Below are 16,246 nucleotides of genomic sequence, written 5' to 3'. Positions count from 1 at the left end.
GAGCGTCTAGACCAATTCGCCGTCTATAGCCTCGGTCATGGCCCCGGAATAAAAATTCTGGGTGGGGTTTACAGGGAGAGATATTATGGCTTAGTATAGCTCAAATTGTGCCAAATTCAGACACAATATTAGGGATCAGAAATCAAAATAACGTTTTTTGGACAGGAAAATTATTTTTGGTAAGGGGCCAAAAACCTCCCTGTGCACCTCCCCATGCTGGCGCCACTACTGACATGGTGTACAGGGTTTTTAACTATTTATATTCACTACGAAATCTTTTCAGTAAAATAATAAATCAGTAAAATAATAAATAGCTTATTGATATTTATATCCATGACAGCACACATAAAGTGCCAGTCACACATGCATAAAAAACAATTCTAAACTAAAAGCAAACAGCTTAAATTAATAAATGAAAAAAAAAATGCAATCTAATTAGTTTGTTTTAAATAAGACCTTTGATCCCACGACTATTTAACAACTCTGTTAAACAATTTGGCTGGTAAATCACTAATTTGACAAATCACAAAATCTAGTGGTCAATGGTCAAATTGCATGTTTCCTATATTTACAGTTAAAAAAAAAAAATTAAAAACCATCTAAAATTTACGAAATAAAACGAAAACATAAAAATATACAAAGGATTGACAATAATAATGAATAAAATAAAAATAAATCATCACTTGAATTATCTTTCACATTATAAATACATGACTGATTTGACAAAATTCCTCGTCTACAGAATGAGAAATTTTATTGAATGCTGCCCATCTGCCCTTATGGGAACCAACAATAGACACAGAATCTTGTTACAAACATTCAAAATATCGCCAATTTTTGTTTTGTCACATAACAAATGAAAAAAAACCCAGCTTTAATAGAGGATAAAGGAAGTTTTACACAGTAAAATAAGCAAATTGCAGTGAGTTTTACATCACAATAGCATTAAAAAACCAAGTTCAAATAATGTTGATCCTGTGTATAAGAAAATACCTGTATGGTAGCTTTTAAAGAGAGATGGGGCAACTTGTGGTTTTGAGAATATGAATGTAAATGTTCTCACTAAAAACATTACAAATATGCTCATACCCAGTGGCGTAACGCCTATGCGCTCTAATGCGGCGGTCCGCAGGGGCCCCGAATTCTAGGGGCCCTACCCATAAGTTCCTCGATATAGCACCCTGACCAAAAAGGACTTTGTTGATAAAAAGCACCATAATGTGTCTCTGAAATCTACTGTGGGGCATATTTCATATTATAACGATTAAAGAGAGGGGGCTCCGTCAGCCCGACAGGACCCTCTCGTTCCGGGACCCCACCAAAATTTGTCAAAACATTTAAAATGCAGATTTAAAAAAATGAAATTCATAATTTTAAGTCTGTGAGTGCCATTTCCGGCCATCTAGACGTGCCATAATAATACATTTTCTTATCTCAGCCCCACAAGGACAACAACATAATTTGTGTCTGAAATCGACTGTAGGACATATCATATTATATCCAGTGGTGGAATAAAGAGTGGTGGGTGGGGGAGCTGCCGGCCCGGAGCCCCACTAAATTTGTCAAAAAAATGGTTTTAACTGGAAATAAAAAGAAAATTATATTCACAATTTTATGTCTGTGAAGTGCCATTTCCGGCCCTCTAAATGTGCCATAATTCATAGGTTTTTTTTTACCTCAGCCCCAACCATGGTGGGTCTGAGGTGGTATAGACCCTACAACTGTGAAAGTTCCTCCATATTATATAATTTTTCGTCGTTAAAAACATTTAGAATAACAATCACACGATAACATCTAAAATCCCACGATGGAATTAGTGTCCGGGACCCAAAAGGGGCCCCAGTTCCAAAAATACACAGGGCCCCCGGCCCCATCGTTACGCCACTGCTCATACCCTACAATATTATTTGTGTATGTATGCTTTTAAAATAATCTCTTGTTCCATTTAGTCTCATATGCTTATCTGATGCCTATGAAAGCTAATATTAAGTAAATCAAAACCAGTTTGAATACGCTATCTCCTGAACAAAATATACTTCTATTATTATAAAGTTAGTTACCACTGCATATACTAAAAAATGTCTTCATTTTTGGACTTTCCAAATAGTCCTCATCATCTGAAGTTTTAGAATGACATGCATCAACATTTTTATAATGCTTGTCACTTTTCGTAAGGGAAAAAGATTTTTTTCTCCTTGGGGAAAATCTGCTTTCCTTTTTCGTGCTTCCTCTTGAACTGCTTTTCCCTTCAGCCCCATTGTAACTTTGACGCAGACTGTGTGCTCTCCTCGGATTTTCATCACATAACTGATTGCTATCGTTGCTGTTTATTGACTTCTGCGAAATTTCTACTGATTGGGATCTTCGAGTATGTGAAAGTTGGTGCACAGATGTTTCTTCAAGAGGTAATGTGGTGATTATGCACTCATCATCTCCAAACTTAGCAAGAGGAACGCTAAATGCTGGAACTGCTTTCACCCTCTTGGTGGATAGAGGACTTGATGTCTTTGATCTGCTTGTTGTTCTTTCATATTGTTTTTGGACAATTGCTGGTTCTACATACCTAGTCTTCTTAAAGGATTCGTTTGCCGTTGAATGCTCCATCGTTACTGCAATCACTAATTGCTCTGAAGGTACTTTATTTCTGTGAGTATATTTTGAGAGCTGTGATATATTCTGTGATGAACTGATTTCACCATCACGTATTTTTTTCTCCATTGAGATAGCAATAACCACTTGTCCCTTATTTTGAGGTAAATGATTTTCTCTGTTCTGGTCTTCATATTTTATTTTGGGCAAATAGATAGATGATAATTCTTGTGCAGCGTTGCAGTCAGAATTTACATTAACAGCACTTTGCTTACCACTATAATTGGTAGAAGTCTGTACAGAATCCAATTTACACTTAGTCATAGATTTTTCCGTCTGGTCATTCTCATCAACTATTTCCTGTTTATGGTCCTCCTCTATACACATAATGTCATTAACACTTCCTGACATAGACTGGAAAGAGTCTTTCTGACAAATATTACCATATTTAACCACAGGACTCTCAAGAAGTTGTTCAAAATCTGAAATAATATTCAGCAAGATGTCACTTCCTCTTACAGCTTTTGTATCAACATATGTTGGTTCAATTTCCCTATTAATTGCATTCACATCTGGTGTCTCATTAAAGGAAATTAATTGTTCATTTTTGTTTGCTGCAGAACAAATAATCTTCCTGCACTCTGCGATAGCAAAATTAACAATCTGATTAATATATTCTGTTACCATCTGTAGGTCAATATCTATATCTGCTGCATTTGTCATTTTCTGTATCATTTCATCCTGTCCTTGTTCATCTGTTATTTGTTTGTTATTGTCTTTGGCGATGTCTGTATTCTCATCATCGGTAATATTATCGCTCTCTTGGGATTTTTGATCTTCAGAATCTGATGACCAGTCATCTTCTTCTTCATCACTCTCCTTATTACTTTCTTTAACAGTCCCTTCATCACTCTCTTCATCACTCTCTTCTTCAATTATGTTTCTGGCTAAATAGATTTTCTCTTTGTCATGCGTTTGCTCTTCATCTTCACTTTCAAATGTTGAACTTAATTCTTCACTAGTTGCTTCCTTTTCTTTTTTCTTTAAACCTTTTGTTAACTTAATTTTCGTCATTTTTCCTTTCATATTTTTGTTTTCTTCATTTGCTTCTTTTCTAAATTTGTTGTCTTTCTTTTTCTTTCTCTTATTTAATAAATCCTCAGCTTCCTTTAGTTTGGCTTCTTGAAATGCTTGTTTTTCTTTTTTGTTCTTTAATTTCCTCTTTCTTTTTTCTTCTTTTTTTGCTTGTTTCGATTCAGCCTTTACTTTTTTCAAGCCTGACTTTACATCATCAGGTTTGAAACCATTCTTAAATATTTGTGCTTTCCTTGCTTCCGAGTCTAAGAATATGAGAGAAGAATGTTTATATTAGTAAAATATTATTACATGTGTCCTCATACGGTAATCAACTGAAGTAAAGTATATGACATATGTATCTAAATAAAAAAATACTTCGAGATCTTTTTGTTTCGTTTAATATTTAAATATATTCCCAAAATCTCAGTTATATTAATATGGTTATAAATTAATTGAGATATGTATTTTCAAAATAAATGATGAATTAAAAATAGTATACCTGAACGTCGTCTTGGCATAATTGGTGTACCTTTTGGTGTTTTTTTCTTCATACTTTTGCGAAGTGTGTTAGTAAATACCTGGAAACAAAAATTTGAGACAACATAGCTTTACGAAACATATGAATAGAAATACTGTGGATGTGTCTACATAAAATATTAATATGTTTAGTATTGACGTAAGATGTTTTTTAATCATTTTTATTTAAAAAAAAAACCATATATACTTTTTTCTTTACACAAAGCCCGATAGGCACTTTGACGTAAGGGATTACTCTTTTTGAAATTGAAAATGTTTATATGTGCGAATGTAATTAAATCTGTTCAAATTTTTTTCAAGATAATTGAAAAGATTATAATAATTATACCTCATTTCTTTCTTTTATTGTTAGTCTTCCAGGTGTCTTCCATAGATTTTGAAGTTGAAAGACATTTTCATCATCCTCCACGATTGATACTATGGCATTTTCTTCACTATTTTTCTTAGTGAGATCCTTGAAAATTTCTTGTACTAGAACATAGCGGCTCAAATTTCTGTCTATTCGATGGGCTTTTGCCAGTGCCTACAGAAAGAATATAGTATCTATTAAATCTAACATTGTTAAGATACCTCATCCATGAAGGAAGACAATGATTTAAATATGGTAAAATAAATGAATCTTATCAATCCTATATAGCATGGTACAAATGTTTTCAGCTTGTTTATAGTATCAAATTTTCTTGCAATAGTTTTACACAGTAAAACTTCGAATCAAAAATGGCAGCAGTGGGGAGGCCGGTGGTGCCGGGGATGGGACAAGTCAGTAGACTCTAAAATCAATTAAATAACTCCTAAATTGTCATAGTGTCCATGGGCCCTAGAACACTTCACGCCCGACCACACCCACTTACGCTCTTGTCGGGGAGTCGGCCCCCCACTGGGGACATCGGAAGCAAATAGCCGAAGTTAGTTTCAACATAGGCAACTTTGTTTATTAAAAGGCGTCTACAAATCGTGCGGGCTATAATAAATAACATTGATACCAACATGCTGTCATATTATCATCTAAGAGAAGATCAGTCTACATCACATAGTATATGGTACAATTATAAACTATAGACCAAGAAGTTGTTATTGTTTATTTTTGTTTCTTTGATATACATTTAAATTGAAAAAGAAACCAATACTACAGTGGTTAGAAGCCGATGGGCTTCCTTACGAGATAGGCTTTTTTTTTAGATTAGGCCCAAGTGGCTTCTATAGGTTTTACGGTGTAAATTTTCGGTGTGAATTTTCCATGCTAATCTCTCGTTTACGTGTACGCCTAGAACTTAATAGTAGATACAACTCTAATAATACAACTGTTATAACAAATAACAATTAATGTAATTCAGAGAGTCTTACATTGAGTTATTATTGACGGTATTACCAGGGAACAGTGAAATTCAGTGTAATTCCACTGTTCCCTGGTATTACAAAAACAATTGGGTTTATGTTCAAGTCGTCTGCAAACAAATTAAAAATGATAATAACAAGAACACTTTACGAAGTCATTTATAAATATTTCCGTACCTGTGCTATAATATGAATTGCTTGGCTTTTCACATTAGCTTCAAAAACTGTGTAAGGCTTCTCTTTTGAAATGTTGAATACCCAAGCCAGGAAAGTATCAACACTATCATCAATGATAGCTACTCTGTTTTGCTCATTTGGAAGTTGTACCTAAAAACAAATAAAGTACACATCATATTTAAAGAAACCACTTTTTAACGATAGTGGTTTAGTGATAAATAGTGAAAAATACAGTAGTAATGAGAGAGATAGAGGGAAGAGAGCGAGAGATGGAAAAGATAACTTAGAATTGTTTAGACTTAAAAGAATCCCACTCCCAAGCCTTATTTTGAACTCAGCCATAAGCATCAGAGCCATGTGAGCAGTATAAAACAGTAATAAAATAAAGAATGAACTGAGGATGTTAGAAGGCAGAAGTGCAGTGGAGAAAAATAATCTTTATGAACACCTAAAAACTTAGGATGTGCCAGTGTATTATTTATTGTTTTCATGCCAATCTTCAAGAAATATTATGAGATTGATAACATACCTGTCCTTGGTACTTTAGAAGTAGTCTCTCTCCACCTTCCCAATTCTTAATGATGTCGAGTATTTTCACATCTGGATCAAGTTTCCTTTCAGAAATTACAGTGTTTTCAACATCCAATTTTTGTTCCATTTTTAAATTCATAGACTCATTATGTTGGTCCGCATCAATAATTTCTCCTCTACGGAGATTGGAATAAGGCAACCTCGCATGGTCTGTAGTATTTGGAAACGTATCCTGGTTCATATGCGGACATTTATTTAAATTACAATTATCAAAATATTGCAGATTCTCCGAATATTTTTCTCCTGTGCTGTTTTGGTCTTCCATTTCAGGTTTCATGATATCTGCCTTAATTGAACTCTCATTTATATCATTAGTATAACATAGTTCAGTCGCTATCACGATTTTATTGATGATGTCCTCAAAAATGTCTTTAATGATATCATCAACTGACATTTCAGTTTCATTTATTTTGTTAGTTCTGTCACTGCTTGAGTTTTTAGGATCTATAATTTCGATGTGTTGTTCCTGAACTGAATTTATAACAATTGGCTCAGTAACTAGGTTTTCTTCATCACAACAGATATTTAATATATTACAAACATCAGGATTATCAGTATCATGGATTGTTTGAACAGAATCTTTCATGCTATTCATATTATCTTCACCTTTATTCAATCCCTTCTGTAGTGGGTCTTCAACCATTTTACCTGAAATAGTGAGCTTACTATCTATTTCTCGTCCTTTAATACCTTCGAAAGTGTCGCCTGCAGGGGCAGTTTCAAATCCATTAGAAACTGATTTAGATGAATCAAGATGGTCTGAGTGACTATCTGCAAATGCACTACTAGTGCTTTTCTCACACAAGTTCTCATTTTCTGAAGTAATACTTGTTACGTTGTCGTAATCATTTACATTACCATATGCATTTTGCAAAGAAAAATCTGAATTGGATCTACATGAATGATGCACTAAATCAACCATGTCATTTATTATGTTTGACACAATTATGTCTTTATCATCGGTTATATTTTCACAGATTTCTGCTAGTATAGATAGTACTAATTCCTCTTTTGAATCCGTTTCTTTAACTCCTTTGATACCAGGAGATCGTTGAGAAACAACAGACACATCATCAAGAACCATTTCAAGTATATTTTGAATGTACAGGTAGCTGCTACTACTGCAAGATTCATGTATAACTTCATTTATCAACTCTACATCTTCAGACATCTTTGCCAGCATGTTGTCCAAAACATCTTTGACAATCCTTTCTATATCTTCTTCTGAAGCCAGAGGATCATCATTTTTTCCGTTTATTAAGTTAGACGTCATTTTAGTAATAGCATTAGCTTCCTGAATGCCAGATGATGATGTATCTTGTATTAGAATTTGTTCAACAAGGCTGTACTTGGTTATGTCATCTATGGTATGTTTTATCCTTCCCATTGCCTGATAAATGTTAATAAACAACATGTTACTTTCTTTTATATACTATTAATGCAATGCTAAAGACTACAAAACATTTGCAATGAAACAAATTTATTTACCATTATATGTACGAATGTATAAATAACAAACTACTACAGTACTGCTACTGCTACTGCTACTACTACTATTGCATATGTTGGTGTGTAGGTTTATATTGTGATATATATGTGCAGTCATTTTAGTAATAGCATTAGCTTCCTGAATGCCAGATGATGATGTATCTTGTATTAGAATTTGTTCAACAAGGCTGTACTTGGTTATGTCATCTATGGTATGTTTTATCCTTCCCATTGCCTGATAAATGTTAATAAACAACATGTTACTTTCTTTTATATACTATTAATGCAATGCTAAAGACTACAAAACATTTGCAATGAAACAAATTTATTTACCATTATATGTACGAATGTATAAATAACAAACTACTACAGTACTGCTACTGCTACTGCTACTACTACTATTGCATATGTTGGTGTGTAGGTTTATATTGTAATATATATGTGCAGTCTTATACTTGTATACTTTACGTCAAGTTCAACAAATTTCATTTCGTACAATTTTAAGTTTTTATGTTGGTACTGTAGATGTATGCTTGAGTGAAAATACATCCTTAAAAAATAAGGCCCACAGTATTTTGTAGATAATAGACTAATTATTATTGATTTTAGATTTTCTTTTTTTTTTAATGATAAAAAGGGGGTTCCAGTCTGTGGATGTTTAACCCTATACTCTCCATAATAATGAGGTCTACTATAGCAGTGGTTCCCAACATTTTTTGCATTCGCGGACCCCTTGGGACAAGTTTTCACAGATCCCGTGTCTAAGTACTATTAATTGTCCATATCCCAACAATTATTATTATAGATGATTTGCCACGAAAGTACATTAAACAGTGGCGGATCCCGTCAAAAGTATTTCATTATTCACAACTCTAGGATTTTATTTAACAAAATAAATTTACATCGTAGCCAATGGCTAAACTGAGTAAAATATCACAAAGAAAGATATTATTATACTGTACTTACAAATCGAGAAAACAAAAAGCAGCACTAAACTAGCCAATCAATCGCATTAAAAAGACACCTAAACTATTAGATTGGTTATGTATGTATGAGTACATTATAATGCAAAACTACCTGTGCTATGACTTCACTGGCTTTTGTTTTATCATTAACCTTGAGAACAGAACTGATTTCAGAAGGAAGCACTCCATGTACCATTATTGTCTTCATCTCATGCTCTACCTCTGTATTATTTTTCATCTGGAAGAAAACATCTGTTATTAGAAATACAGCAAGGAAATCATATGATTACATTGTTGGATAGTTGCTCTTAACTTAAACACTAACATAATTGTGCAGTTGGTAGGGCCTGTAAAACCACACTATAAAACCAGGCAGCAATATCATATTTCTGACAATAAGATGCCATTTAAAATTATTACATAGGATAAAAACACTAGTACTAATTACTTATTACACTAATCTTTCTATTATATTTCGCTTTTGTCAGCAGTCTATGCTTGATTCATCGTGTGCAGTCATTTTGTTATTTTGCATATTATAATACTATTGTTTAGGCCTAGACCTATATATCATTGTTGCTTTTAAGTTTTAAACTTGTTATTGGGTATTGATTTTAGCCAACAGAAATGTAGAAAGCAAAATTTAGAATTGTATTTAAAACTTCACAAATACCTCATAATATAACATATTTTCGTCAAAGTCATATCCAATGTAGAAATACAAAAGCTTAACCAGCATGTCTTCCCTTGCCTTGTTCTCTTCTTGATTTTCCTCTTGTAGTTGTGAGTGAATGAAGAGCATTGATAGTTCCAAAGGAAGATTCTGTGAAGTACGCAATCTTACATGCCTATAGCCTGTAAATTGGATTTTATCAACAATTTAAAAGCTACATTGTTAATCATCGAATGATTTATTAGATTGTATAGAAAAAAGCAAGTATACAAGAAAGTTAGCGTAAAATTTAGTGAAAGGTTGAAAAAATTGCAACAGAATTTATTTTACCACAGTGCATTTCTATAAGGTCCCTATTTGAACATATTAAAAGTCTAGAAAAATCCAGGTAGGGAAAATATGTGGAAATGCGTTTTATTCAAAATGGCCGACAAAATAGATAAAAATATGAGAAAAAAAAATCGTAATGTCATCATAATATGTTGTATTTATGAATAAACTTGTAATTTTTTAGATCGCCACTAAGGTTTTTAATAATTAGCAACCAATGCATGTATTGCTTTATAGAATAATGCTAATATCTTATAAATAGATATCTTGGATTTTAAAATGGCCACCATATAAAACATATATTTATCTATATCTCCGCTTCTAAACAAATTCAAAGTATAATTCTAATGTCCAAAAATATGTTTTATGGTCAAGAAATAATATCATACAATTTTTGACAGCGTCAGATTGCCATAAATAGGTTATTCAGGGTCATTTAAGGTCATTCAAGGTCATTACAGTTAAAATATTGTATGGCATCTTAATAAACACGGAGGCCTGTAACTGTCATGTTTTACATCAGAAACATACTCAACCTCTTAAAATTAAGTTTTTTGATAGGAACTACAATATTTTATTCAAGGTCATTTTGGCGGCCATCTTGGATTTCAAAATGCCCGCCATGGATAAAAAATGTTAATATCTCAGCTTTTAAAACAATTCAAATTTGAAGCCTGATGCCTAAAATTATGTTTTCATGATCAAAGATTTACAACATTTGTGACATGTTAAGATAGATATTATGGTCAAAAATTGGTCAATTAAGGTCATTTTATGTTTAATATTTTGTGATATCCTCTCGGTAGCAGTCATTTTTTTAATGTAAATATTATATATAAGCTCAAAGAATTCGATTATTTTAATAAGAAGTCATTATGACAGCCATTTTAAAATCATTCGATTTCATTAGATCAATAATGTCATTTAGCAGCCTTTTTGAATTGATAGATAACCACCATGTAAAGCCTATATTAATGTTAAGAATGTTTATGTTTTATGTGTACTGTACATAGTAAACAATACCATTGTATAATTTCTGACATGGTCAGGAGATTATAGTTATAAATAAGTCATTTAAGGTCATTCAATTATGTATAAGGCAAAAATATTGCATTCTTTCCTTGGCTTTGTTGCTTGGTGAATTATACCGACTACCGTAAGCACACTATTATTATATAGGAAAATATTTAAAAAAAATATCTTATATAGGCCTGCTAGCTGAAAAAGCAATCATAACAGTAATAGGACTGTTATTAGAATCTTGCCCACTGATGGAAAAGATTGTTTTGTTTTATTCCGCGTACATTGTCTACTCTTCTGATTGGTCAGTTGTTTTATTAAAACTCGAAAAGGTTGATTATTAACATGTCATACAATATTTGAGCTGAAATGAATGACATTAACCTATTTATGACTATAATAATCATCTGACATTGTCACAACTGGTAAAGTCAATATTTGATTATGTAAAGTAAACATATATGTTTTATGGCCATCTATAATTTGGCTGCAAAATCACCTTGACCTAAAATGGACATCACAACGAACTTTGATATGGTATTTAACACAAAATCACCTTAAATGACCTTAACTGACATACATATTATCCTAATGACCATCTGACTGTGTCACAAATGGTATATTTTCTTGACCATAAAAACATAGTTTTAAACATAAAAATTATAATTTAAAGTGATTTAAAGCTAAGATATTAATAAAATAGTTTTTGCATGGCAGCCATTTTGAAATTAAAGATGGCTGCCAAAATGACCTTGAATGAAGTAATGTAGTTTCTTGTAAAAAAAATTAATTCCGATCAGGGAGTTATACTATAACAACTCCCTGGTATGATTCAGATGTAAAACGTGAAAGGTAATTATTAAGATGCCATAAAATATTTGACCTGGAATGACCTTAAATCAATTACCTTAAATAAAAAATCTGCTCAGATTATTCATTTAATGACTTAAATTATAATTACCTTAAATGAACAATCTTACCAGATCAAAAATTGCATGCTAGTATTCCTTAACCATTTAGACACTAGAATTATAATTCCAAGTTAGAAGAGGAGATAATACCATGAAGATACATAGGTTTTATAAGGTGGCCATTTTTAAATCTAAGATGGCTGCCATAATGACCTCCGATAAAATGGTTTCTATCAAAAATTGAATGCTGTGACCATAAGGAGCATGTAAAAAGTTGGTGCTTTTGTCCAAAACATCCATATGGCACTATAGCTGCCTGGCGTATTATGCATACACCACTAAATATGTCGTCGTATTTGTGGCAGCCAACCTGTATGCATCAGAACAATTTTAGGATTTGTAAATATATTTTAGAAACAAAAAATATGCTGAAATATGTTGAATAGATCCAAGTTTTTTTTCAATTTTTGGTTAAAACTAGCCATTTTTGGTGGCCATTTTGAAAGAAACGCACTTCCCCTATGTGGATTTTTCTAGACTTTTAGTATGTTCATACAGATACATTAGGAAAATGCACTGTGGAAACGGAAATTCTGTTGCAATTTTTTCAACCCTAAGATGTATTTTTCTTGTACTAGTAAGGTACCTGCTACATTTTGATCCACTGTCAGTATGGATCTTGGGGCTGGTGATATGTATTGTTATTCAACGTATACTTTTATTTTACAGAAAGTATCATCCAGATGCAAAGGCACTGACTGACAAAAGGTGATTTCAATCATATGTAATTAACTTGAATGGTTGTGATATATGTATGCGATTGAATTGAATATTAAAACCCTTGTATAAAAAAGCATGATCAGTGTTTTTATTAAACTTTTCTTTGAGAAACCTATAATTGTTATGGCGTATTATTCTGATTCAAAGATCGTTGGTAAACGTCCAAAATGTTTAAAGATATATTGTCCTCTCAAAATGACAATAAATAATTAATTCATTTTTTTCAGTAACATACAAATTGATAACTTTGTAATAAGATGGCACTATACTAATTCGTGTATTCACCACCCTGTAGGTAGTGTGTATGCAATAATAGGCTCGCTTTCTTATCATGCAGAACGTATTGTATGGTGGTATGTTCCTGTCTTTTCCAACACCGGTGCTGCTTTTATATTAGTGATTTTATACAAGCGTTGTTATTATACCATTAAAATGTGCACTGAGTTTAAGTACAAATATTTGCAACTGGACACGGACGTAAACGGACGTGTTTGCACAGCGTTCCGTGAATTGTGAAACTGATCTAGATCATGGACAGTAAAAATACTCGGAAGGGTGGAAAAAGGACAGCGGGAATAAGTGTGCTGATTCAAAAACCCACCAAGCACACAGCATTGAAGTGGAATCAATTACCGCTACTGTCCAAAATGAAATTTCCAATATAATCAAAGGGGATGGGAGTATATTTAACGACCTAGCCGAGAAACTTGCGATCATTGTTAAAGACCAAATGGTTGAAAGCATTACACAAAGATGCAACAATTGACGCAACTCGTTTTGAGCTTGATAATACTAGAGATCATATTAGTAAGGTCGAACAACAAGTAGAAGACATAAAATATAAGCTGGATGAAGCAGAGCAATATTCAAGGAGAAACTGTTCGATTATCCATGGAATAGAAGAGAAACAAGGTGAGAAAACAGACGAAATTGTTGTGGATTTGTTTAAAAGAAAGCTAAGCGTAGCAGTGGATGAAATATGTATAGACAGGAGTCATAGGCTGGGTCCTAAAGTTCAGAAAAATGGAAGAGCAAGAGGAATAATAGTGAAGTTTAGTTCGTAAAATGTTAGAAATGAAGTATATAGAACGAAGAAGAAACTAAAAGGGAGCAGTATTTACATTCATGAAAACCTTACCAGTAAAATATCAAGTTTATTACGAACTGTTTAACAAAACTATGCGTCAGTGATATCTGCAGTATAGACTCAAGATAGCCGCATACATACCGTAATCGCTGGCAATAACGAGAGGGTAATTTTGACCAGAACCCCCGATCTTAGGAAATTACCTAAATCAAAGAAGTAATGTGAAACGAGGAACATTTTAACTTTTAATATTGTGTTATTTCTGTTTTTGTTTTACTAAGGTAAGATGATTTCTGAACCTAATTGTAGTGCATGCAATAAACCATTCGAATCAATTCACTCATTAAATGATAATAGTGTAGGCAGCCATTTTGATCACCATGTAGGCAGTAATGAATTACGTAACGACTCCATTGTTTGTCCTGATTCAGAAACCGTTCCAGGCATATTATGCAAATTATGTGAGATTGATTGTACAAAGGGCTTTAAAATAGGTTGTTTAAACGTCTTAAGTCTACCATAAAGTTGATCATATTCGGAATTTCCATGTGCTGGGTATAAGTGAGACCTGGCTAAATCAAGATATACATAGCAGTGAACTTGCAATTCCGGGGTACCTTCTAGTTAGAACAGACAGAAATAGACATGGTGGTAGAGTGGCTATTTATGTAAATGAAAATGTTGATTTTAATACCATTGCTATTGGTGAAAATGTATTTGAATCGATCTGGATAAAAATTGAGCCAGTTAACACTAAACCATTTGTTATAGGTAATGTTTATGTACCACCAAGTTCGTCTGCTGAATTTGTTGGTGTATTGCATGGCCAAATATCTTTTATCCTAGATAGTATAACAGAATTATTGTTGTTGGTGATTTAAACTGGAATACTTTCGATAAACAGCACTCTCAGAACGTTAAAACTCTCTACCAAACTTTCCATTTAAACCAATACTGTATATAAAAGCACCGACATGTGTAACAGAAAACAGTAGTAGCTGTATTGATTTAACTTTTTCTAATAGGGACGAATTTATAAGAAAAAAAAGTTGTATCAATTGGAATAAGCGATCATTCATTGGGTACATGCAATACGTAATAAAAGTAAAATTACCTCCACGCATTATACATATATTTAATTCAATATTAACTTTCCAATGTCTGTATTGTAATTTGTATTATATAAAAGTTATGTATTAAATAATAATTATAGGCATATTCAGTGCAGATTCTAAAGTAGCTTAGTAGGCTACGCCAGGGTCTTACAACAGATTATGACTAACTTAACGTAAATTCCAGTGTCTAGAAGTGTTTATAATTTTTTCGCTGTGAATATATGGGTAAATAGTCATCATGACTTAATTACTAGGCCTATCTTGGTAATTTTAATATTTTAAGCTTAACTAGTACAGTTTAGAGGTGGTTATATACAACAATCGGTAATCGAAAAATGCAATCTATTTGCATTGGAGGTTGTATCTATGACTGAGAAAAATCTATTATTTTTTTACTCCGATGTCTAATGACTAATCATAGTGTAAGGATTATTAAGTTGTTTTTATTAGTTAACCTATGCAAATGCAAAGAAAAAAACAAAGAAATGCCAGGGCTTTTTTAGTTCATAATGAGTGTATTCTGTTGTTCCCTATAATGAAGCCATATTAAGCAAGAACCTTTTGTCCCCGTTTTGGAAAAAAAGGCAAACATTATTAGAATTATTGAATTCTTCACTCTTTTTAAAGGAAATCTTCTGTCTGTCAATACAAAGGACGCCAATTTGAACCCGCAATAAAGAGGTTTCATAGCACATAAATGTCTTTCAGTCATCATCATCATCACCATCACCATCATTTGGCGCAGCAGCGGTTGTGCTTCTCTCATTATCTTCATTAAGCATAGAAAAAATTATGCTACTGGCAACGAATAATTGTAACTCATCAGATACAATTTACCAAAGACACGAATTATAAAAAAACCAGTAGAAATTTTAGACACATGGCCAGCTGGAATAGTACTTACAGGTGCTCTAGTCTAGCCTATCCTGAAAGAAAAACCCCCCCAAAAACGTGAAAAATGGTATGAATAAATATTAGAGAGATTAAAAGAGATGTGTTTTAAGTTGTGTCTTGAAAATAGACGACAGAGCTCCACGGATTAATGAATGCAGATTGTTCCTAAGTTTAGGAGCAACGTTTGCGAATGCTCTGTCGCCATACGTCTTGAGGCGTATAACATATAAAGTTGGTGTATATTGATCAGTACGGAAGCTTATAGTGACCTTCCAGATGTCTAGATAATTATCTCGTCATGTCTACATCCTGTAGGAAAGAAGATCAAATGTTGGGATCCTGGATCTCCTCATGTCTACATTTTTTCAGAAAAGATGATCACATGACGAGATGCTAGATCTCGTTATGGCAAAATCTTTTAGAAGAGATGATCAGATGACGAGATCCTTGATCTCATCATGTCTACATCCCTCAGAAGAGATGATCACAAGAGGAGATCCTGGACCTCGTCATATCTACATCCTTTACAAGAGATGATTAGATGACGAGATCCTTCATTTCGTCATGTCTACATCCTTCAGAAGAGATGATCAGATGACGAGATCTTGAATCTCGCCATGTCTACATCCTTTAGAAGAGATGATTAGATAACGAGATCCTGGATCTCGTTATGTGTA

At 33.0% G+C, this 16,246-nt stretch overlaps 1 protein-coding gene across 1 annotated transcript in view; it reads right to left on the bottom strand.

Moving 5' to 3' along the window:
* Positions 1–728: 728 nt before the first annotated feature.
* The window catches only part of LOC117123082, a 129,354-nt gene continuing 113,836 nt past the window's right edge, over positions 729–16,246 (bottom strand). Inside the window, exons 26-33 of the mRNA XM_033268911.1 lie at positions 9,433–9,614; positions 8,872–8,997; positions 7,992–8,029; positions 6,245–7,658; positions 5,716–5,865; positions 4,532–4,726; positions 4,166–4,244; positions 729–3,929 (exon numbers count right to left, since the gene is read on the bottom strand). Of these exons, the coding sequence (XP_033124802.1) occupies positions 2,053–3,929; positions 4,166–4,244; positions 4,532–4,726; positions 5,716–5,865; positions 6,245–7,658; positions 7,992–8,029; positions 8,872–8,997; positions 9,433–9,614 (4,061 nt within the window). The 3' untranslated portion in view covers positions 729–2,052. The remainder of the gene's footprint in view (positions 3,930–4,165; positions 4,245–4,531; positions 4,727–5,715; positions 5,866–6,244; positions 7,659–7,991; positions 8,030–8,871; positions 8,998–9,432; positions 9,615–16,246) is intronic.

The sequence above is a fragment of the Anneissia japonica genome, unplaced genomic scaffold, assembly GCF_011630105.1.
Source record: "Anneissia japonica isolate Jap-2015-1 unplaced genomic scaffold, ASM1163010v1 scaffold287913_len271248_cov200, whole genome shotgun sequence".
NCBI classification, from domain to species: domain Eukaryota; kingdom Metazoa; phylum Echinodermata; class Crinoidea; order Comatulida; family Comatulidae; genus Anneissia; species Anneissia japonica.
Note: the sequence above shows the minus strand (reverse complement) of the source record. Positions and strands in the feature narration are given on the sequence as shown.